At 44.6% G+C, this 22780-nt stretch overlaps 3 protein-coding genes across 3 annotated transcripts; 1 reads left to right on the forward strand and 2 right to left on the reverse strand.

Annotated features, from left to right (window-relative positions):
- Positions 1–401: 401 nt before the first annotated feature.
- Positions 402–3706, reverse strand: LOC144741876 (RIB43A-like with coiled-coils protein 1). The gene is given in 9 exon segments (XM_078624372.1): positions 402–483; positions 609–696; positions 699–774; positions 987–1223; positions 1841–1959; positions 2254–2368; positions 3097–3260; positions 3263–3313; positions 3508–3706. Coding segments are annotated over 9 exon segments (1131 nt in total).
- Positions 3707–4711: 1005 nt separating this feature from the next.
- Positions 4712–13015, forward strand: LOC144741875 (structural maintenance of chromosomes protein 1A-like). The gene is given in 27 exon segments (XM_078624371.1): positions 4712–4820; positions 5967–6079; positions 6303–6506; positions 6679–6917; positions 6999–7218; positions 7220–7258; positions 7885–8025; positions 8111–8193; positions 8284–8383; positions 8667–8774; positions 8903–9088; positions 9354–9533; positions 9642–9788; positions 9897–10034; positions 10120–10236; positions 10313–10419; positions 10500–10641; positions 10723–10874; positions 10949–10973; positions 10975–11103; positions 11178–11285; positions 11607–11763; positions 11854–12008; positions 12090–12241; positions 12335–12404; positions 12488–12598; positions 12935–13015. Coding segments are annotated over 27 exon segments (3513 nt in total).
- Positions 13016–15072: 2057 nt separating this feature from the next.
- On the reverse strand, positions 15073–22529 carry LOC144741877 (dihydropyridine-sensitive L-type skeletal muscle calcium channel subunit alpha-1-like; the record flags this gene model as incomplete). The annotated part of the gene is given in 30 exon segments (XM_078624373.1): positions 15073–15393; positions 15913–15959; positions 16243–16304; positions 16388–16590; positions 16704–16810; positions 16994–17128; positions 17213–17314; positions 17387–17489; positions 17841–17937; positions 18040–18094; positions 18097–18166; positions 18538–18697; positions 18780–18829; positions 18831–18872; positions 18955–19020; positions 19120–19245; positions 19328–19354; positions 19796–19843; positions 20379–20449; positions 20452–20461; positions 20542–20652; positions 20743–20790; positions 20792–20902; positions 21001–21202; positions 21677–21823; positions 21905–21930; positions 21932–21958; positions 22052–22159; positions 22240–22327; positions 22423–22529. Coding segments are annotated over 30 exon segments (2877 nt in total), but the record flags the coding sequence as incomplete, so codon positions are not given.
- Between the last annotated feature and the right edge of the window lie 251 nt (positions 22530–22780).

Raw genomic sequence — 22780 nt, forward strand, 5'->3', positions numbered from 1 at the left:
TAATGCCTGCGTGAGAAGAGAGATAAAGGAGGGCGGGAGCAGAGAAAAAGGAAGGGAAGATGTGCCTCTTTGTGATGTGTGGTGTGCACTTTTAGCACATTGGGACTGATAGTTTCAACCAGGGACGACTTGGAGCTGGGTGTATTACAGAACACTATGAGGCCAATATAACTGTAACTGCATTATGAGTCTACCACTGTAACAGGATATATGACTGGAAATAAAGTATGTGGAACAATCTGTACCTAAAAAGGGTGATTTTCTTATGTCACAAGCTAAAAAAAAATATTACACGCAAATGCCATTAAAGTTTAAAGTTTAAAGTAAAGTTTATTGATAAGCCGGGATTCAACTGACATTTAGTATGAGTGAAAACAATCAACAAAGCGTGTGTAAGGTGATCAGCGGGAGCTGGTGCTGAATTGATGGAAGAAGTCCTTGGTGGCTTTGTTGGTGTACAGCGTCTTGTTCAGGTACTGTTGACTGGGTGACAAAACAAACACAAATAAATAAGCACCACGTGAAGAGGCACCCGGCAGCAGGGCTTGTTTAAATGATCAGCGGTACATAATACTGCTAGAATACTCAGTGTTTGTGGGAGTGCTCACTGTGCCTGCTGCTCCAAGGCCAGCTGCTTGTTGTACTGGTCTGTCTGAATCCTCTGTGCCTTTTTCACATCTTCTTTTTTCCTTTCCACATCGTCTGCTTCATGGACGCCTTCAGGAGGCGAAAATCCCACGCTGCATCCTGCATCCTCTTAGCGTCCAGCAGTCTCTTAACAAGGCAAACAATTACAATAAAATATTGGGCGGTGGTGTTATGACGTTGTTTTCCAGCTCAAATTTTCCTCGAGATTATTCAAAAGCAGTGATTCTGAGGAGGAGAATGTATGCCAGGCTGCACTGAAGATGTGAGTGGGGGTTAAAAATCACACAAAAAAAACATTTGACATTGTTTTCCTTGGAGCATGTTGTGTGTACCAGTACCTGTTTCTCCAGGCGCTGTGCTTCTTGTTCTTTGCGGATGGCACTCACTTGCCCAGGGCTCATTCCCTTCCACCTGTCTGTCAGAATGTGGGCTGACCTCCTCCCTCCCACCTTTTTCAGTGCTGCCTCTGGACACTCTGTCATCAGGTCCGAGTTCAGAATATGCGTGATCTCTGCAACATTCTCCCTTTCCTCTCTCCGTTGCTGCTCCTTTACTTTGTCTGCCTGCTCGGTGGCCTGTAGGGAACAGGAGGCTTTAGGCTAAAACAGTGATGGCGGGACAACCTGTTGATCATCCATCCCACTGATGATTAAATATGTTATAAAAATGAAATGTTCCGCCTTTAATATGCGGTTCATGGCTTCCAGCTTAGATACTCACATGTTGCATGTCCGCGAGAAATCTCACTCAGTTGTGTTTGCTTGTACATCATGCATGTGAGTGGTTATTAGAGAAACCGCACAACTGCCATGAAATATAAGACCTGAGGGATTAATAATGAAGCCTCCCAAAGGAAGATGCATTGAGGCGAATGAGGGGAAGGAGGGAGGCTAAATGGGAGCTTTTGAAAGCAGACACACGCATACATCAAAGCAGTTACTCATCCATGTTGCTTGGTATCAACCAGTGTGTTTGCTGCTTTCTTCAAAGTGTGTGCCCGCATCACTTAACAGTGTCCAATTAGCACTTTTAATTCTGAAATCCCACCTGAGAACACCATGTCCCTGCCATAAAGCCCTCACATCAGCAGGAGGTGGGTGGGTGTGGGTGTGGGTGTGGGTGTGTGTGGGTGTGTGTGTGTGTGTGTGTGTGTGTGTGTGTCCATCTGTGAGTGCACACCAATGTACTGTACCAGAGCCAGATTGTAGTTGTCAACTGCCATTCGGGCAGCTCTTCTTTGCTCCTCGTCCAGTTCATGTCGCTGTATCCACTGTAGATTTTGAAGCTGCATCTCGTCTGTCATGAGCATTTCTGTGACACACGTGTTGGAAGTCACCGTCTGTGTGTTCTCACGCTTGTGTTTACCCGTTGTGCAAAGCTCCTCAATGACACACTCACACATACAACGTGTCTCTCTGGAACAGCATCCATCAGTGCCACCTGGCAATATAAGGGCTGTGCGTGGGGGTGTGCGATTGTTTGTGCAAGAAAGCATGAAGCATGTGTGTGATTTACAGGGGCTATAGTGTACTGACAGCATGTGATCTCATCTGCAGTAACAGTTTGCACTGTGTCCCTGTGTGAGTGCTGGAGGTCTTTTCTCACCTTTATGGTTGTCGACCAAGTGGCGCCTTTCAATGTCTTCCTGTTGTGCTTGAAGGTCGCGGTCTCTCTTTTTCATTTGTTCTCTCTTCCGCTGAACCTCTCCAATATCTTCTCCCTATACATGAATTATATACAATATATAATTGGAGTTAATAAACTCTCTCTTTCTGTGTATATGTATAGCTACTACATCTAGCTAGCTAGCAAGCTAACCCTAGGTATCGAGCTAAAATACCTAGCTGACAATCCGTTAGATAGCAGCCGATAGCAGCCGATAGCAGCCGATAGCAGCCGATAGCAGCCGATAGACCTAACCCTGACCCATATGGGTTCTTTGCAAACTACACGTTTTGGGGTTATGCCCCAAAAAAGAGTAATTTGCATATTTCTTTAACATATTGCATATTGTTTTCACATTACATATGTGTGTATGTATGTGTGTATATATATATTAGAGAGAGAGAGAGAGATGGATGGATGGATGGATGGATGGATGGATGGATTGATGGATGGATGGATGGATGGATGGATGGATGGATGGATGGATGGATGGATGGATGATGGATGGATGGATGGATGATGGATGGATGGATGGATGGATGATGGATGGATGGATGAATGGATAGACAGACAGACAGACAGACAGACAGACAGATAGATAGATAGATAGATAGATAGATAGATAGATAGATAGATAGATAGATAGATAGATAGATAGATAGATAGATAGATAGATAGATAGATAGATAGATAGATAGACAGACAGACAGACAGACAGACAGACAGACAGACAGACAGACAGACAGACAGCTCTGTCTCTGATGCACACAGGCCTCTGACTACCTGGAAGACTTGCATACTGGCAGGGCCCAGCTCTTCCTCTGGAAGGGTGGTTACACATGCCCCCTTCAGGCCACAATTGAGATCAGCATCACGGGAGTCCTCCGCACGCTGATAAGTAGCCCAGTACTGGGTCAGGTCAGTGTGCAAAGCTGCTTGTGTTTCTCTTCCTTAGCCTCTTTCTGCAACAGCACTTGATCATGGTTCTCTCTCACCTTATCTGCAATATGTTGGAGATACACTAGTGAGCAGTGACAACATTGGTACATAGATTCATCTAAGTGTTGTGGGAGCAAGAAAGTGGATATGTTTTGGATCAAGGATTGCTGGGCGATTTGTGTGTGAGCTGTGTGAAGGATGCTTATGGTTCAGCTGAATCCTTTCTCGTTACACCCTGGCTCTCCCATTGTTTACCAAAAGCCTCATCTTGCTGTCTTTGTATGTTTTGCAGATGTTTTTTCTCCTGGACTTGTTTGTTGAGCGTATCAAGGTCAAGGCCGATCACACGCTGCCTCGTATTGAAGATTCGAGCCTTGCGTGCTGTTTCTGCAGCCCTTCGCCTCTCCACAGCCTTTTCCATGGACGGGTCATTGGGCAAATGACCTTTGTGCATTTTCAGTCTCTGAAGCAAAGAGGAGCAGACACAGTATTACAACAGTGTTTCTGTCTGAAATCTTCCTGTAAATAAATGATTGTGTTATAAAACAATTAATTACTCATTATTACTCATCACATAAATAACTGGAGTAAAGATTGACCTGTCATCTTTATTCAGTTTATCACCAACATGCACCTATACAGAATGAATCAATCTATCTATCTATCAAGTGACAGTTGTGATGAAGTATAACGATACTTACAACGATACAGTTCCACCCTTATCAAAGGTTTAAAAAATAAAATAGTACTGTATTCTATTTAAAAGGGGCTACCTGGTTCATTTGTGTAGTTAAAGCAGTGCTTACCTTTAACTGACGAAAATAATTTTGTTTTATACTCCTCAGTGATTTAAACTCCTTCGTTGACGCAAACCGTGAGTTGTGTTTGAGGCTGGTAACCAAGGCAACACATCTTCATGTTTTTACTCTCGATGTGACATCGTGTAAAGTAAACAACCAACGTTAATGGTACAGTTCTAAACATGGGGCAAGAAAGGACCCAACACAAATGAAAAATATATCTCATTTAATCTGGGAGAAAAAAAACAAAACTGCATAAAATCCTCAAATGGTTGAGAAGAAACGAAATAAAACTCAACTCCAGAGTCTTATGTGAACTCTCGCGAGAAGTCTCGAGGTTACGTCTCTCGCGCGCTAAGTGGTTTTCCTGTTCGGCTGTAAAATGGCGCATTGTTGTGACTGTCTCATCGCGTCGATTTAGTTCGGGCTATGAAACCGGCAAGATTTAGAAGCTTTAGATGTATTTCATGGCGTGACGGATGAATTTTCAATTAATACACTGTGTTCTGCCCTGGACTGAGAGATTAATTCATTTGCATGCTTCTGTTTTGAGCCAACTTAAGCGACATCGGTCGTTAGCATTAGCAAGCTAACGTTTTACTATTAGAAATTCTCTGCAGTCTTGTTTTCGTTACGTGAGCGAAATACGTATATGAACAATGGGGTATTTAAAACTCATAGAGATTGAAAACTTCAAGTCATATAAAGGAAGACAGATCATTGGACCTTTTCATAAATTCACCGCAATCATCGGACCCAATGGATCTGGTAAGTTGTTATGGTTCATGCTAGCTTATGTGTGCTAACTTTGGCAGTAAAACGGTAAACATTGAAATGCCAGTAAGTTTCAGTATGTGCATGCAATTGATGATTGCATATGTTTCTGGGTGGCAGCTATACTATCTCTCCCCAATACGGAATTATGTTGTATTTCTGCAGTACAACCATCATCAGCGTTTTAAGTACTGACCGTCTGCACTTCTGGCTTCACTTTTCCTGTTCACACACCTGTGTATATTGTACATACGTTGTATTGTTCCTATTCTTGTATCGTTTGCTTGCTGAGCATTTCTTTACTTCTTTTAGTATTTAACTGTCAGAGAGACAACAACCGTCGGAGAGAATTCCATGTAGGGTTCTTCATACTTCACAAATAAAGCTGATTTTGAAGTTATAATATTGAAATATTTAAACGAATTTACGAAATGCTGAATGTATACAGTGGTTTGGTGGGTGCTAGTTTGGATTGTGAACGGGCATCTGCAAATGTATACAATATACTAATCATGCTGAATGTAAAATAATTTCATAAAAATTAGTATACTTTTTTTCAGGGAAAGTCTAATCTCATGGATGCAATCAGTTTTGTGTTGGCGGAGAAGACCAGTAACCTGCGTGTGAAGACTCTGAAGGATCTAATTCATGGAGCGCCTGTAGGGAAGCCAGCAGCCAACAGAGCGTTTGTCAGTATGGTTTACCAGGAGGATAATGGAGAGGAACGCTCCTTCACCAGAATCATCATTGGTATGATCCTCCACGCACTAAATGAAATGCAGCATTGAAATCATGCAGCATCTTTTGAAGAATTCCAATTCGCTGTTATCTCTGACATTTGTGTTGTTTGGAATTTCACACAATATGCCCTCTTTTTCAGATTTTTCAGTCCGAAATATGGCCACACTTACCTCACATTTGAATCATATTGGCACACTAAAATCCACTATCATGAAAGCTTTATGGTGGTAATCTAAAGTGTCGGTCCTTCATTTTATTTGAAACTAATAAGGAAAAAGTTCTTAAATACAATCTTAATGAGTCACAATTTGTGAATACATGGTTCATTTCTCTTAATCAGTAGTTTATGGACAATTTTATTAAAACATCCTTTCACAAGCTTAAATGCTTCTGATCCAGGTTCATCCTCTGAGTACCGCATCAACAGCAAAGTGGTGGCCTGCCTGAATATAGTGAGGAGCTGGAAAAACTTGGCATTTCTCATCAAGGCCAGGAACTTTCTGGTTTTCCAGGTGAGATGGGATTCCTGACAATATTTTGAAAGGGATGTGCATTAATTGATGTTTATTGGTTGATTGACAGGTTGTTGTCAGTGTTGTTTATGTGGTTGTATCATGTCTTTCTTGCATTTGTCAGATGTTATATAAATGTGCACAGGAACACAATTTTTATTGGCTGCAGTTTTAACGATCCATCCAAATTTCGATCGAGTACAAACCATATCCCATTCTTTAGGGAGCTGTGGAGTCCATTGCCATGAAGAACCCAAAAGAGCGTACAGCTCTGTTTGAGGAGATCTCACGCTCTGGGGAGCTGGCCCAGGAGTATGACCGGAGGAAGAAGGAGATGGTGAAAGCAGAAGAGGACACACAATTCAATTACCATCGTAAGAAGAACATAGCTGCTGAGCGCAAAGAGGCCAAACAAGAGAAAGAGGAGGTATGCATGTCATACTTTTTAAACTCTTATCTTATTTAAGTCTTTTGTCAAGACACGTGATGATCCAGTTTCTTACTGCCCTATCTGCCTGGCAAGGCTTCTGTGAAAAAATAGTCAGTGGTCAGTGTGAAGCTATCATTGAAACAAAAAATCTCCTGCACCATTTGACCAGGCTGAGCGTTACCAGCGCCTCAAAGATGAAGTGGCCAGAGCAAGTGTTCAGTTGCAGCTCTTCAAGCTGTACCACAACGAGACTGAGATTGAGAAACTGAATAAAGAGTTGGGCCAACGGAATAAGGAGATTGACAAGGACCGTAAAAGGATGGACCATGTGGAGGAGGAGCTGAAGGACAAGAAGAAGGAGCTGGGAAGGCTCATGAGAGAGCAGCAGACTATTGAGAAAGAGATCAAGTGAGTAACAACACTGACAGAATTTTCAAGTGTTCAGAAGGATTTTGACAGCACTGTTAATCCCTTGACTCTTGCCTGCAGAGAAAAGGACTCTGAATTGAACCAAAAGCGGCCGCAGTACATCAAGGCCAAAGAAAACACCTCACACAAGATCAAGAAACTTGAAGCGGCACGCAAATCATTGCAGAATGCCCAGAAGATGTACAAGAAACGCAAGGCTGACATGGATGAGCTGGATAAAGAGATGAAGGCGGTAGAGCTCGCCAAGCAAGAGTTTGAGGAGCGCATGGAGGAGGAAGCACCAGAGCCAGGGCCAGGACCTCACCCTGGAGGAAAACCAGGTAACACACATCCGAATGCTGCATGCACGTTGCACATCGGCTTCTCAGTTCAGCCTTTATTGCTAAATAAAGTTGCTAAAACCAAAATACAGAAGTGTGTTCCTGTCCATGTCATTGTATTTTTAAACCTAGACCCATTCTTGGTATGTTTTCAGATCTGACTGAATAACAACAGCCAATGTCTGTGAAGACCTACAGGTCATAGTAACTGACTGGGTTCAGCCATATGCAAGCAAGCAGCAAGTCCAGTAACCTATGATTTAACCCAGAAAGTTAACAAGACAAAGTCAATACTCGGTGTTGACAGTGTGATAAGCAACCTCAGACTCAAAATAAGTATACTGGTGGTCCCGTTTCATCATTTTGACCCCAAAATGGAGGTGTATGAAGACTGCAGTATTTTTCAACTGGTCAACATTGTCACAAGTTCTACACAGGCTGCGTTTTTAGTTTGATACATGAATATTTATCAAAGTGGTATTAGGCTGTTTGCAAACCCCAGCTTTTGCTGAGTGTATGAATTGTGTTGTCCCAATTCTCAACGCTTTGCTGTAACATTGGAAATCTGACATTTTTGAAAAACATACATAATCTGTGTTCTTCCAACTTCTATGTGTGGCCATCAGGTCAAGCAGTACCATCGTCTGAAGGAGGAGGCCAGTAAACGTGCAGCCACGTTGGCTCAGGAGCTAGAGAAGTTCAATCGCGATCAGAAGGCCGACCAGGATCGTCTTGACTTGGAGGAGAGGAAGAAAGTGGAGACAGAGGTAAAGTCATACAAAGGTGTTGACATATACGTGTCAGAATAAAGTGATTTCTTTGTTTATCAACAACCTTGTTGTTTCTCTTCAGGCCAAAATTAAACAGAAGATCCGTGAAATTGAGGAAAACCAGAAGCGTATTGAGAAATTAGAAGATTACATCACCACTAGCAGGTATGTTGCTTTTTATGTTGTGAACTGACTGAATTATGGATTTTCTTCTTTACACTTGGCTCTCACACTGATGCCCTTCTACCCCCCCAGGCAGTCTCTAGATGAGCAGAAACGCATGGAGGAGGAACTGACTGAGGAGGTGGAGATGGCCAAGAGGAGGATTGATGAGATCAACACGGAGCTTAACCAGGTTCATGATACACACAGGCAGACAGAAAATGGGAATAATGATGAATTCAGTTTCCTGCTCTGTTAATGTTATCATCATGTTTTCACACAGCATGACTTGAAGTGTCAGCTAACATGTGCTAATGTCACAGAATTTAATCACAATTCGTGGTGAAGACCCTCTTGCAACATATTTCCTCGGCACAGACGCCTGTTCTTAATGCTATGAGTTTCATCAGCGTTTAACAGATATTTTCATCTGTTTTGAAGTCAGTAATCAATCTGATTATGGTGGGTTCCTGTAGGTAATGGAGCAGCTGGGTGATGCCAGGATCGACAGGCAGGAGAACAGTCGTCAGCAGCGCAAGGCCGAGATCATGGAGAGTATTAAAAGACTTTACCCCGGCTCTGTGGTAAGGAAACCCTCAACCTTATTAGGTCCTGATGCTTGCTTTGCTTGCATCCAGATTTCCTTGAGGTGTTTGATAAATGTAACTATTTCTGTACAGTAAGAAATCTGCTCTTTTTTTCCTCTCCTCAGTACGGTCGTCTCATTGACCTCTGCCAGCCCACTCAGAAGAAATATCAGATCGCTGTGACCAAAGTGTTGGGCAAAAACATGGACGCCATCATTGTTGACTCAGAGAAGACCGGCAGAGACTGTATCCAATACATCAAGGAGCAAAGAGGAGAGCCTGAGACGTTCCTCCCCCTCGATTACCTGGAGGTAAATGCTAGAAGACGCTAAAAGAACAGGGGATTGTAAACCGCATCGGCCATCATCTATTGTAAATTTAAGTTTGGTGAATTTGTTTTTAAGAGCTACTTATTTGTTACATTTTTCTGAATTAGTTCAGTAAAATTATCATGGCATGTTGTTCTCCATCTTGAATGAATTGCTGAGTGTATGACTTAGCACAAGTCAAAGGAAGGTTGCCATGTTTGTGTCTTTGCCCTAATTTCCCCTTCACGTTTGTCTCGTCTTCTCAAAGGTAAAACCTACAGATGAGAAACTGCGAGAGCTGCGTGGAGCCAAACTGGTGATTGATGTGATTCGCTACGAGCCCCCGCACATCAAGAAAGCGCTGCAGTACGCATGTGGCAACGCCCTGGTCTGTGAGAATGTAGAGGATGCACGAAGGATCGCTTTTGGAGGGCCGTACCGGCACAAGGTACAGAATAATATCATATTTGTATCTCAAAAATAAGACATGTCTTATATCTGATGGTTTGGAGAGGTTTTCTTCCACCTAATCGGTCTTCTCTCTGCCTGCGTCCAGACCGTAGCCCTGGACGGCACGTTGTTCCAGAAATCTGGAGTCATCTCTGGAGGAGCCAGTGACCTGAAGGCCAAAGCCAGACGATGGGATGAGAAAGCAGTGGACAAGCTGAAAGAGAAGAAAGAAAAACTTACCGAAGAGCTCAAGGTAACTTCAGGCTTTATTGTTGGAGGTGTGCTCGTCGCAAAACATGCGTTAATGTTATTTTTTTTGCCACTCAGTGCCGTTTATTCATCACAAATATTTTCTTCGTAGGAGCAAATGAAGGCCAAGAGGAAGGAGGCTGAGCTGCGTCAGGTCCAGTCCCAGGCCCACGGTCTGCAGATGAGACTGAAGTACTCCCAGAGCGACCTGGAGCAGACCAAAACTCGACACCTCTCCCTCAACATGCAGGTCCGTTCTGGTTACTGGAGCCTTTCTCCACTTTGTGGATGTCACCGCTTTAGTGCCTGCAACAATCGTTTCCTGTGCCTCGCAGGAGAAGTCCAAACTGGAGAGTGAATTGGCGAACTTTGGCCCTCGCATCAATGACATTCAAGAGGATCATTCAGTCTCGCGAGCGGGAATTACTGACCTCCGCGACCGCATGAACCTGGTGAGAACTGACACACAAAGGGTTGACGCCATAGACGGATCAGTGCTCATGTTGTATGGTGGTGTGTGTTCTTCAGGTGGAGGATGAGGTGTTTGTGGAGTTCTGTAAGGAGATTGGAGTGAGGAACATCAGAGAGTTTGAGGAGGAGAAGGTGAAGAGGCAGAATGAGATCGCAAAGAAGCGGTGAGTTTGAAGCACAAATTATTATTATTATTATGAGCACCGGTGTCTCAGGTTCCTTAACATCTCTCATTTCGTTTCAGCCTGGAGTTTGAGACCCAGAAGACCCGTCTGGGTATTCAGGTCGACTACGAGAAGAACCAGCTGAAGGAGGACCAGGAGAAGGTCATGATGTGGGAGCAGACCGTCAAGAAGGATGAAGCTGAAATCGAACGCCTTAAGAAGGTATAAACAAACTTGTATATTTGTGTTTTTTTTTCTGTAAAAGTGAATTTGAGCTCACTTGTGTCATGTCATGTGCCGCAGGAGGAGCACAGGCACATGAAGATCATCGATGAGACTATGGCCCAGCTGCAGGACCTGAAGAACCAGCACCTGACAAAGAAATCTGAGGTCAATGATAAGAACCACGAGATGGAGGAGATCCGCAAAAAGCTGGGCGGGGCGCCAACAAGTGAGTGGCTGCTACAACTGCATCTGATTGTTAAGTCGTGCGTGGATTTGTTGCGAGTGTCGCTGCTGCTGATTTCAGGGAGTTGACCCAGCTCCAGAAGGAGGGTGACGGCCATTGAGACCAAATTGGAGCAGAAGCGCAGCGACCGGCACAACTTGCTGCAAGCGTGCAAAATGCAGGATATCAGGTTGCCGCTTCGTTCTGGAACCATGGACGATATCAGCCAGGGAGAGGTACGCAGGAACGCACGCACGCAGGCTGTTGTTCATGATAGCTGGATTGTAGAAGAACATTTTTCATGTTTCAGGGGAGCTCTCAGACGGAGGACTCAAGTAGCCAGAGGACGTCCAGCAGCGTTCTGGCCAAAGAGGCTCTGATTGAGATTGATTACAGCAACCTGTCTGAGGACCTGAAGGTACCCAGTCACACCTTCTTTCTCCATTTTTGATCTTAGGATGTTAGCGTCTGAACATTTTTTATTTACATTACTTTATTTATCATTTTTTCCATGTTGAAAACATTGACATCATTGGTTTCTGACAAAAGTTTTGAACCCACCCACAAACTATCCCCACAAACATCCACTCAGACTCTCACACATCAACAGGCCAACAGAAAATAAATATACACCAATGCAAAAGACAGAAAAGCCTCTGAATAATTTTCCAACTTTGACTTCCGAATATAGTCAGTCAGAGCATTGAACGAGCTGTAAATGTTGTTTGGCGTCCATCAGGATGCCCTGTCGGAGGAAGAGATCAAGGCTGAGACAAACACACTGCAGCAGCGTTTGAACGAGCAGCAGAGCATCTTACAAAGGATCAGTGCACCCAACATGAAGGCCATGGAGAAGCTGGAGAGCGTCAGGGACAAGTTCCAAGAGACCAGTGACGGTGAGACCTGTTTGAGTATTGTTTAGTGACTTACTCTTGTGTATGCTGCCGTCAGCGTGATCTCATTGTTTGCTGCTGTTGTTGCCTCAGAGTTTGAGGCTGCTCGTAAAAGGGCCAAAAAGGCCAAACAAGCCTTCGAGCAGATCAAGAAAGAACGGTTTGACCGTTTCAATACCTGCTTCGAGTCGGTGGCCACCAACATCGACGAGATCTACAAGTCCCTCTCACGCAACAGCAGCGCTCAGGTATGAAGGTCTGAGCGGCAGCAGGTCGTAGACAGGTCCCACAGCACCAGTCCTATTGTGTCTTATTGTTCCTTCCTGCAGGCTTTCCTTGGCCCTGAGAACCCAGAGGAGCCGTACCTGGATGGCATCAACTATAACTGTGTGGCTCCAGGAAAGCGATTCCGACCCATGGATAACCTGTCCGGAGGAGAGAAGACAGTCGCTGCCCTGGCTCTGCTCTTCGCTATTCACAGGTGAAACACGGGAGGGAACTACATGTCTGATTTTAACACAACTCTCCTCAAAATGGTTTGTTTTCATGGCTTCATGCTCCTGCTCGTCCACAGCTACAAACCCGCCCCCTTCTTCGTCCTGGATGAGATCGACGCCGCACTTGACAACACCAACATCGGCAAGGTCTGTTGTAAAGTCCCATTTGATTCGATGGTTTCAATCTCACCACGTGATGAAAATGTATTAAGTTTCCATTTCCCCTAAAGGTGGCCAATTACATCAAAGACCAGTCAGTGCAGAACTTCCAGGCCATCGTCATTTCTCTGAAGGAGGAATTTTACACCAAGGCCGACTCACTCATTGGTGTCTATCCAGAGGTGCGTTAGCGACAATAAACTATTACAGTATTTAGAAGTATAAAACCCTGAGATGTTGGGTATTTGAATATTTTATACCAGATCTGGTTCATTTCTTTACAAACGAGCAGTATTAAAATATAATGAGGATGGGCCCTCAAAGCCAATGAAATATTCAGCGGTCCCTGATCCCCAAATCATCCCACTTCAGTGAGCTGCTGAACCTATATTTCTGTCAAATGCGTCTTTTCCTTTCATGGAAAATGTGGTCACTGCTGGCGCCTTGTAACCTGTGCTCCTCGTTATGTGAGTACACAGAAACATCCGATGAACTGATCTGTTCTCTTCCACCAACAGCAAGGGGATTGTGTCATCAGCAAAGTGCTGACCTTTGACCTCTCTCAGTATCCCGATGCCAACCCGAATCCCAACGAATAGGACGAACCTTCTCAACACTGACTCTTACAAGTTGGACCAAGTTCCATTTGCTTCTTTCTGGATTTCTCCTGTATTCTATAGTCACAGATCCTGTATCCATTAGATCCCACATGTTATTTCCTACTGTTTTATGTTTTTGTTTATATGGAAGCAGTAAATGTTTCTTTTTAGCTGAGCAGGGTTGTTGTTTATAGACAACCAGGATGTATATACCGTAATACAAGACCTCCTATCTTAATTTGGCCAGACTCATAGTTGTAATCAGTACAAAGTCATCACGATCACATGAAAATGAGTTTGAAATAAACCTTTTAACCAGATTACGTCATCTACCGTTGTCAAATGACTTTACCTTGTCATCAGGACTTCTGTTGCTGTCCTTGTACAAATGGTCGGCTTTAAGATGCTGGTCTGGCCTCTTGTGTGTACTCAGATACGTTCATTTTCATGTGCTGTTTTTTCCTTTTTCTTTTTTATAAAAAAAACATGAAGCTGACAAACTGTTTTGACAGTCTGGTGGCTACATTCCTGTTTGTGATAGCTAAGTCTAATGTTTAGTTAGATGCAACAGGCGGTGCTCTAATGCTCCATCATAACAGAAGAGGAATGGAAAGGAAATGTGCTGCAGTAAAATGTGTGAGTAATGAGTGTATTCCCTGAGTCATACTCTGAATCAGCTTTTCTCAAATGGACAGGGAGTGACATTTTCCATCTCCTCTGTTTTATTGATTGCTTGGCTTCAATAAATACTTTTCAGTTATTGAAGATTTTTCATTGCTTTGGCTTTGCTACCCATCTCGTTCATTTGTTCCGATGTCATGTGCTTCTTCAAGCAGTTTAATTTGTTTGAAAGATCTGAGACCCCCAACGCTGCACGGATTCCGTTTCCATATGGGGGGAGTCTATGCTTGGCCGGACTATTTTTAGAGGCTCTCGGTTTACACACTGGAATGTCTGCAGTAGGGGGCAGCACCCAAAGAATGCACATACACACCATTTTATTAGGGACGCCTATGTTACACTGCTGATTGTAAGTGGGTAATCCTGCAAAATTGATACCAGTTGGACAGATGAATGACCTTTCAAGCAGCATCCATTCATCATCTTCTGGAGTGTACCTATTTTGTGAGGAGTTTTTTTTTCCCAGTTTAATTCAGATGCGAAAAGAAAAGCTTACACAGGGTGTCAAAGGTTTGGGTGATTTATTTCTTCTGTGAAAACACCAGTCTAACATCAAACAAAAGTCCCGGTGAGAGGTTCACATATTAGTTGAACTGCCTCCACAAGCACATGTGAGGTGTGTTGTGAAACAGGCTGATCAGGTCATGTAGAGAGGTGCAGATGTCTGTGACAAGGCACAAAACATGAAAACGTGCAATATTGCAAAAAAAAAAAACCCTCGTAATAAACCTGGTTTACCTTATAAACCTGGTGCGCTTCGAGGTAAATCCACCATACTCCAGGTATGCTGGAGGTACTTCTGCTGTCTCCGAATACAAATATAAATACGTCAAAACCCCCAGCAGTGCAGCGACCAGTGAAAACGTCACATCCACGGCTGCGCTGCCAAATGGCTGGAAACAACTACGTCTTTTCTATTCAAGATGCATGTTTGTACATGTGTTCTCTTTAAAGTCTGATAACCAGCTGCTTGTAAAAACAGTGGCGATGCAGGAGAAAACTCAAACATCAGTATTAAAAAAGGCAATACGGCTATACCAACAAAGACACAATGCAATGTCATGTTGGCGCCAACACTCAAATTTTGTTGAACTTTTCTGGGCCCGGCCACCGGCTCTCCAGAATGAAGTCCTTCGCTCATTGACCTCACTGACGGCACAGCAAAGATGCTGCCTGTTCACTTTTCTTTCCTAAGTGAGGCTTCAGAGAGAGGCTCAACTCACTTCCACGGTTTTCTTGTCTGGAATGGGACAACCTCAACAGATGCTACCTGTTTGCGCTCATACAATATAGAATCTGAGTCAGGCTACAGGCCTTTGATAAAGGGAGGTGAGGTGGAGCCGCCTGAAAATCACGTCCACACAAATGACAAACCGCTAAACTTTGGAGTCGGCTTCAGCGAGCTCCTCCTGAACGGGGACAGAGGGAATCATGGGTACGGGACGTCTCTTCCTCCTCACAGCTGGATATGGCAGGTTTGTTTCCTGTGAGGCCACAGCAGGAGCGCGAGGAGGGACCGGGAGGGGGCGTTTCTTTCTGACAGACGTGCTGCAGCTGGGGGGTTCACTCAGGATGCCTCGAGCCACCGCCTCCATCTCGTCCACAGTGGTGTGCATAGCATCGGCCATCTCCTTCTTAGTCACAGACACAAAGTCTGGGTCTCCGGCCAAAGAAGCCAGACCGCCTTTTACCAGAGCCTGGAAGAGAAAACATCATGTCATGTCCTCGTTTCCATTTTGCAACACTCAAACAATCATTCATTCATTAAGTAAATAATTCACCTGCAGCTCCTGCTGTTATCAAGCTGGAAATCCACATGGGTAATATGGAATCATATACACAGTATATATAAAAAACAGTTTTTAAGTTTTTACGTTATAATCTCTGTGTTTATCCTTGTTATATCTGCTTTGTTCTAAAACACTTTGAGCTGCATGTGTTGTATGAACGTTGAAATACAAAGTCATATAGTATATATATATATAGATATATATATGAGGGTTGAAATGAAATATATATATACATTTTATTTTCATTAAGTCATAGTTTATTATCATTACCGCTTGGACGAGCTGGTCGGCTGCAGTACGGGAGCTCTGGCTCTGACTGTCACCATAGTTAGAAGACTCATACGGGAGCTGTACAGAAGAAAACAGTTTGTCCACATGACAAATATACGATACGTACTGACGAGTCTGCGTTCAATAAAATATTACCTGTGTTTTGTCCGCTCTTGCTGTGAAACCCCAGGAGCGTATGTTGTCTACACAATAAAGACAATTCAAACAGTCTGATCAGGAATACATGATCCAAGATAACCATATGAAGATCACATTGACCTGGAATTATTAGTCGATTGGCAGAAACACAACGTTTTGATCCTTTTTGACAACAGATTTTAACTGTGTTATTAATTGAATAATCAAACAAGGGCTGAGTTCAGAGAGGCTGGCAGGTTCAAACCCACAACCTTTGGTGAGGCAAACGTGCTTCCCACATCCAGTAATAGTTGAATAAGATACGTTCACTGCTTCTGTGTCAAATACCTGGCTCGACATCTTCACTGAGGTTGTAAAACTCCTCGGGACTTCCTTCTCTCTCAAATGATCTGGGAGACAAAAAGTGACACTGGTCAGACATTCTCCTCCCATACACCCATCTCCTTGGATGACGGTGGTGTGTGACGCTCACTCAGCAAAGGCGTTGTTGTTAGTGTTACTTGTAGGTGCTGTCGGGAAAAAGTCTGTGGAGGAAAGCAAGGCAGAGTTTCGTGGCGACTCGGGTTGGCTGTCGGAGAACTTCAGGGGCCGCTGGTTGGTCATTTGTGGTGACTGAGTGTTGTCGGCGTCACTGGAGAATGAATCCATCTGGTTTCCAAACAGGCCGTGTCTCCGCTGGAAATACAGACACACAGCTATGGTGAAAAGCACCCACCCTGACAGCAGCTGGGACAGCTGGGCCTGACAGTGATCATGACTGTCCAGATGTGGGTGTCAGTGTTGCTCACTTGGTAAATGCGCTCTTCTCCTGCCTCCTCCATGGCTCTTTCCAGCTCCTCCTCATTCTGCAGGTCTCCTGAAATCGCTCGGTGCATTTCTGGAGCTGCCTCTTCCTCTGTGTTTCCTCAGACCCGCCTGAGAACAATACGGTGAGTGCAACATGTTCGTTGGGTGGCGCATGAGGAGAACAAAGAGGGCAGGCTGACTTTAAGACCGGAACCGGAACGTTTAAATGCCTAATACACAGCTGTATTTTCTTTAATGACACACTGATTATCTGTCTTTCATTTCAACCCACCTGGATCTCTGGGCCTTGAAGCACTCTTCTTAGTGGGACGGTAGCCGTAGTACTCTTCCTGGCGCTTCATGAACTTACGGAAATGGTCCTGGAGCAGGAAGGTGGCGTAGAATTTTCCCACAGTCACCTCATCATCTGTAAAGAAATGGAGACGAAGCGCCATCAGAGGGAAAAGCAGTGAAACCCGCTGTGGAATTAGACCTGTGGTGAAGGCCTCACCTCCGATTGGGGGGATGACCTGGTCTAACAGTTTCATACTGGTGCGTTTCCAGATTTGTTTTATAATGGCTCTCAGCTCCTCATTGGCCTGCTCAAAGTTGCCTGTTCACAACAATCCAGAGCAATTACATTGCACATATTGTACAAGAACTGGCTCAAAATGCTGAGTCGTACCTTCTGTTTTGATCTTGAGCGCAGTCCTGACCAGAGAAAACAGGGTGGCATTGAAGGTGACGGTGCCGTCGCTGTTGAGAGGCATGTTCATGCCAACCAATCGCTGCAGAGAGTTTTATCATGTTATTCATTGTATTTTTTTTATCATCATCATACTGTTTTCCCTTTTTTTTTTACCTCTTTTTTCCTTTTTCCTGACGTTAAAGGAGCATTATATTTCTTTCATTTAAAGTCATTTATAGGTGTCCAGAGACACAGATGGTGAACAACATGCAGCATAGTTCTTTTTAAGGTATTAAATCACTGTGATTTCACTGTGAGCAGCTGGTGCACAAAACGTAACATGAGTTGTGTGTGTTATGACGCATACATGGACTCTGACTTACTGCTACCCAGTAAGACTCAGGTATAAATACGGCACATGATCTTGGATCCTGTTCATGAGTGTGTGTACCTTGCATGCAGCACGATGGGGACAGAACTTGCCGAAGCCAAGTGGAGGTTGAATGCTTCGTAGGAGCGTCACCACATCCAAATGTTTGATTCTCCCCCTGTTGGATCACAGAAAAGACCACACCCACTTCAACCTGATGCCATCCTCGGTATACAGTAAATGTACTCATAGTGATATTATTCATATGTTTTCGGCTTACGTGGCCTCGGGGTCATATTCAGCCCAGATCTTCTTAAACTCATCGAGATGATGTGACCCAGGAGAGACCAGTCTCGGGTCAGATAGTCAAAGTTGTCCATGATGACAGCTACAAACAGGTTGAGGATCTGCAGTGGGAGGAAATACGGATTTTTTTTTTTCTTTGCAGGTCTCTGGTTCGATTCCTGACCCGGGATCTTTCTGTGTGGAGAATGCGCTCCCTGTGTCTGCGTTGGTTCTCTCTGGGTTCTCTGTCTTGCTTTCACCTCCAAAAGCATGCTGACGTTAATTAGTCACTCTAAATTGTGTGCATGTGTGTGGATGGTTGTCTGTCCTTCATGTGACCCTGCGATCTTTACAATGGGATGCAGACACGAACAACAGGGTTCGGGCAGTAGATGAGGTCGTCCAGTAATCTTTGTGTGTGAAGGCACTGTAAAGCCCATTGTGCCTGTATAAAATAATCCTAATCTCGATCCAATCAATCAAAGAGGCTCACCAGAAAAGCACAGAGGCAGTAGAAGCTGAGGAAGTAGAAGACAGCAAAGTTGGACCCACAGGTGTACTCCTCCCCTGGCAGGAAGTCTGACTTGGGGTCACATTTCTTCCCGTACATAGACGCCATCATGACCTCCTGCCAAGCTTCTCCGGTAGCACATCTGGATACATAAATTGCAGTGAGATCTTGGCTTTGCCGTGCAATTGTTGACCCTCACGGCTCATCCTAGGTCTGAAACTTACCGGAATAACATCAGAACAGCCTGAGGGAATGTCTGGAAGTTATTGTTGCGGGTTGATTTGAGTACCGTCCACTAAGGCGATCTTCCCGAAGATCTGAAGGGATGTTACAGTCCCGGTCAGTAGGTCTCATTTAGGCAGACACATTCTTCCAGGCTGAAAATACCGAGGCTCATACCTGCATCCCAATGACAGCGTAGATGAAGAAGAGCATCACAATGAGCAGAGCCACGTGAGGGAGAGCCTGAAGGAACACACACAACGAGCAGGTCGGTCAGTTGTTCAGTCCCAACTGGGCAGCAGAGAGGAGAACGAAGAGAAGACGACCACAAGCGTGACAAACCTGGAAAGACTTGATGAAGGTCCACAGCAGGTTGCGGATGCCCTCTGACCGGTTCAGCAGCTTGACCAGACGCATGACACGGAAGAGTCGGAAAAACGTAATGGAAACGGAAGCGTTTTCCGTGGCCTGGGGACAAAAGGGACGAGCAAACGCGAAGGACACGGATCAACATCGCTGGGTTTAATGAAACAGAAGATGTCTGTCTTACCGCAATGGCTTGCATGGGATTGGTTTCCTGCATGATGTAGATGAAGAAATAAGAAAGTGTGAAGAACACAGAGCACAGGCCGACTGCTCTACGTGTACAGTTATAAAACAGGGTTAATATTCATATGATTTTTCGACCAGTAATGTGCTAAAAAGCTTCAACATAGGAAGTCTTAGTTGCTCACAACTAGAGGAGCGGCTCGTGCAGAAAACAATGGCCAAACGATTTTCTGTCTAAGTTGATGTACAATCTATTATTGAGGCGTGCTCGGGGTTGAGCTGCGGTGAGCCACACTGGGACACAACATAGCAAATACTTTAAGGGATTGCTTTCCTACATTGGCTCTGTAAGATGAACCCAGTTTGAGGGTCACCAGGTTCAGCACGGTTTAGTACGAGTGCTCACAGTGGTGCACACAGCATGCTCATGCAGCAGTGCAATGCAGTGCAGCGGTGATCAGATATTTACAGCGCAGCCATGGAGACAGTACAGTCCTCCACTGGAGGCCAGGGCAGTCTGTGAAGGATAGACAGATGTGGAGTGACACACACGGAGGAGAGGGGTTGTAGAGGGAAAGAGACAAGACAAAGGTAGAAGAGAAGGATAAAGAACGTGAAAATGTTTCAGGTGTGCCGGCTCAAAGCTCGTGTACGTGAACGACGGACAGAGGAGAAGATATTTCAGAGTGAATTCATATGGTGCTCATTCTAAGGTGCCTCAACAAACACACTAATGGATCGTTGCGGTTGTTGCACAGTGGAAAGTTTGGTGACTGGCGATGGAATTACAAACATTTCTGGGCGTGAGAGGCGGTGAGGGCGTGTGAAGGGTTGGGAATGGTCAACGACAGTACTGACCATGTCCTGTGAGCTAGTTCCGCTGGCACCAATCAGCGGTTGGGCCGCGCTAATATTCCTCTAGGTCAGAGCATTGGATTCAGTTCAAATACAGGACTGACTGGGGACGTCTCACCAGGACAACAAACACCTTCTTAAATTACACCTGCAGTGACATGTAGCATTTGAAAAGACGGAAAAGCCTTGGTACTCACATCCACTTCACTCAAGATGACGTCAACGACGCTGCCGATGACGATGATGAAGTCAAACACATTCCAGGGTCGCCGAAGTAACCCTGTGCACGCAGTGAAGACAGCGTGAGCCTGGATCAGGGGAGTCACCATGAAAAGAGAAGGAAAACACGACGGCCGCCACCTTCGCTTTGAAAGCCATGAGCTTCAGAATCATCTCCACAGTGAAGAGCACAGTGAAGATCAAGTTCAGAGTGTCTGACAGCTTGGTCACGTGATCGGACTGGTTACAGTGCTGCAAAGTCACAATCACAATCGAGTAAGTATCAATTGTCTTCTTCTTCTTCTCCTTTCGGCTTTATGTTTTGGGAGTTAGGTTACATACCTGCATCCCCAGACACAGGGTGTTGAGCATAATTAGGAAGAACATGAGGGTACTCAAAGTAGCAGGAGGTGACTATGTACCAGACCCTGTACTGGTAGGGGTTTTTGGGGATGTAGCATCTCAGAGGTCGAGCCTTCAGCGCGTACTGCACACACTGACGCTAAAGAGAGTCCGTTTAGGAAAGAAGGTTTGGGTCAGTTAAAAGGAATTCGGTCAGTCAATCGTATTTCTGGACTGTTTGTGGGGGTCGAGGTGCACCTGGTTCTTGTCCAGCTCACAGTCCTTGTACTCCTGCTCACCCTGTTCCTGGAAAGTGACGATGACGAAGCCCACAAAGATGTTCATCATGAAAAAGGCAATGAGGATGATGTAAATGATGAAGAAGATGGAAACATCCACACGGTTGTTGAAGACAGGACCCATGTCCTCTTTGTCTGAGTCGATGGCTCTGTACAAGAGTCTGTGGAGGAACAGGACGAAGGGTCGCAGGCACAGTCCAATATCGAATGGAGTGGATATCTACCTCTCTCTGTCAAAACAACTGCATTATTTACATTTAGATATTAACAAATAAAAATAAAATAAAATAAAATAAAATAAAATAAAATAAAATAAAATAAAATAAAATAAAATAAAATAAAATAAAATAAAATAAAATAAAATATTAACTAAGATAAGACAGATTCCAGAATCAGGGGCCTGATGCACAAAGCAAGCTTTAGTTATAACCCTGAGTTTGTTAATCCTGAAATGAGGGAAAGGCTCAGTGTTACTGATGAACTGGATTCAGACATATGAAACTTGAAAGACGTCTTGTTAAATTTCGGTCAGTTTATGTGGGCACAGAATTAAACATTCCAACTCCAGTTTCAGGTCATTCACTAAACTTGCTCTCTGGAACGGGCCCCTGGATAGAACTGCCCTCTGCTCTTACTTTGGCCAACCCTCAAATGTGGAGACAGTGAAGAGCGCCAGCATGCCGTAGAGAACATTGTCAAAGTTGAAGTCACTGTTGAGCCACTCTCTCTTAGCCACCACTGTGTCCTGGAGGGTATTCTCCATGTGCTTCAAGAAGGATCCCCTGAGAGCGGAGACAGTTAAAGGACACTCACTTGGATTATAAATCTGCAGAATAAAAGCGGATGACGAGTGACGGCCTTACTGGCATTCCTCCTCGGTCCATTTTAGACGAGTCTGTGCAGCTGTAGAATTTACCCTGTTAAAGAAGCAGTTAAAGGCACAGTTTGCACACGCCAACAAAACTCTATATGGTCGCCAGGAACTTTAAGTCAGCGTATTGAAAACCTACCTTGAAGAGTTGCACCCCGATACAGGCAAACATGAAATTCAGCAGCATGGTGACCAGGACGATGTTGCCAATGGTTTTGATGGCCACAAACACACACTGGACCACATGCTGTAAACGATGTGACACAGTCAATAGATTAATAAATAACTGAAGTATGTAAACCTGTTGCAGGTGATCATTCCACACACCTTCAGCCCTTTAGCTCTGTTGATGGCTCTGAGGGGCCTCAGCACCCTGAGCACCCTGAGAATCTTCACCACAGAGATGGCGCTGGATCTGCATGCGACACGAGACGGACACAAGTCAGGACATGGCCACCAAGAGTCAGCGACGGCAGCGCTCCATCTCAAATGTACAAACTGTGAACTCACTCCATCCCCATGGAGAGCAGAGAGACTCCCACCACAATCAGGTCCAGGATATTGAAGGAGTTTCGGCAGAAGGAGCCCTCATGCATGAAAGCTCCGTATACAGTCATCTGCCAGGTTGGATACGCACAGGATCAGATCGACATAGTCATGAAAGTCATGAACAGACAGACAGACAGAAATACAGGAAATGGTGTTTTGCTTTCATTGTCACATCCACCGTCAGACTCATCAGAGGCACCAACTCCTGGTGGCGCCGGCTGCTCTGTGGTCGGCTTCCCTTCCCTTCGTTTGATTATCATAAACCATGGTAAACATGTAAAGGTACATATGAGCGATACCTTGTCAGTACACACTGAAT

This window comes from Lampetra planeri, unplaced genomic scaffold (assembly GCF_965212315.1).
Source record: "Lampetra planeri unplaced genomic scaffold, kcLamPlan1.2.h2 scaffold_758, whole genome shotgun sequence".
In the NCBI taxonomy this organism is placed as follows: domain Eukaryota; kingdom Metazoa; phylum Chordata; class Hyperoartia; order Petromyzontiformes; family Petromyzontidae; genus Lampetra; species Lampetra planeri.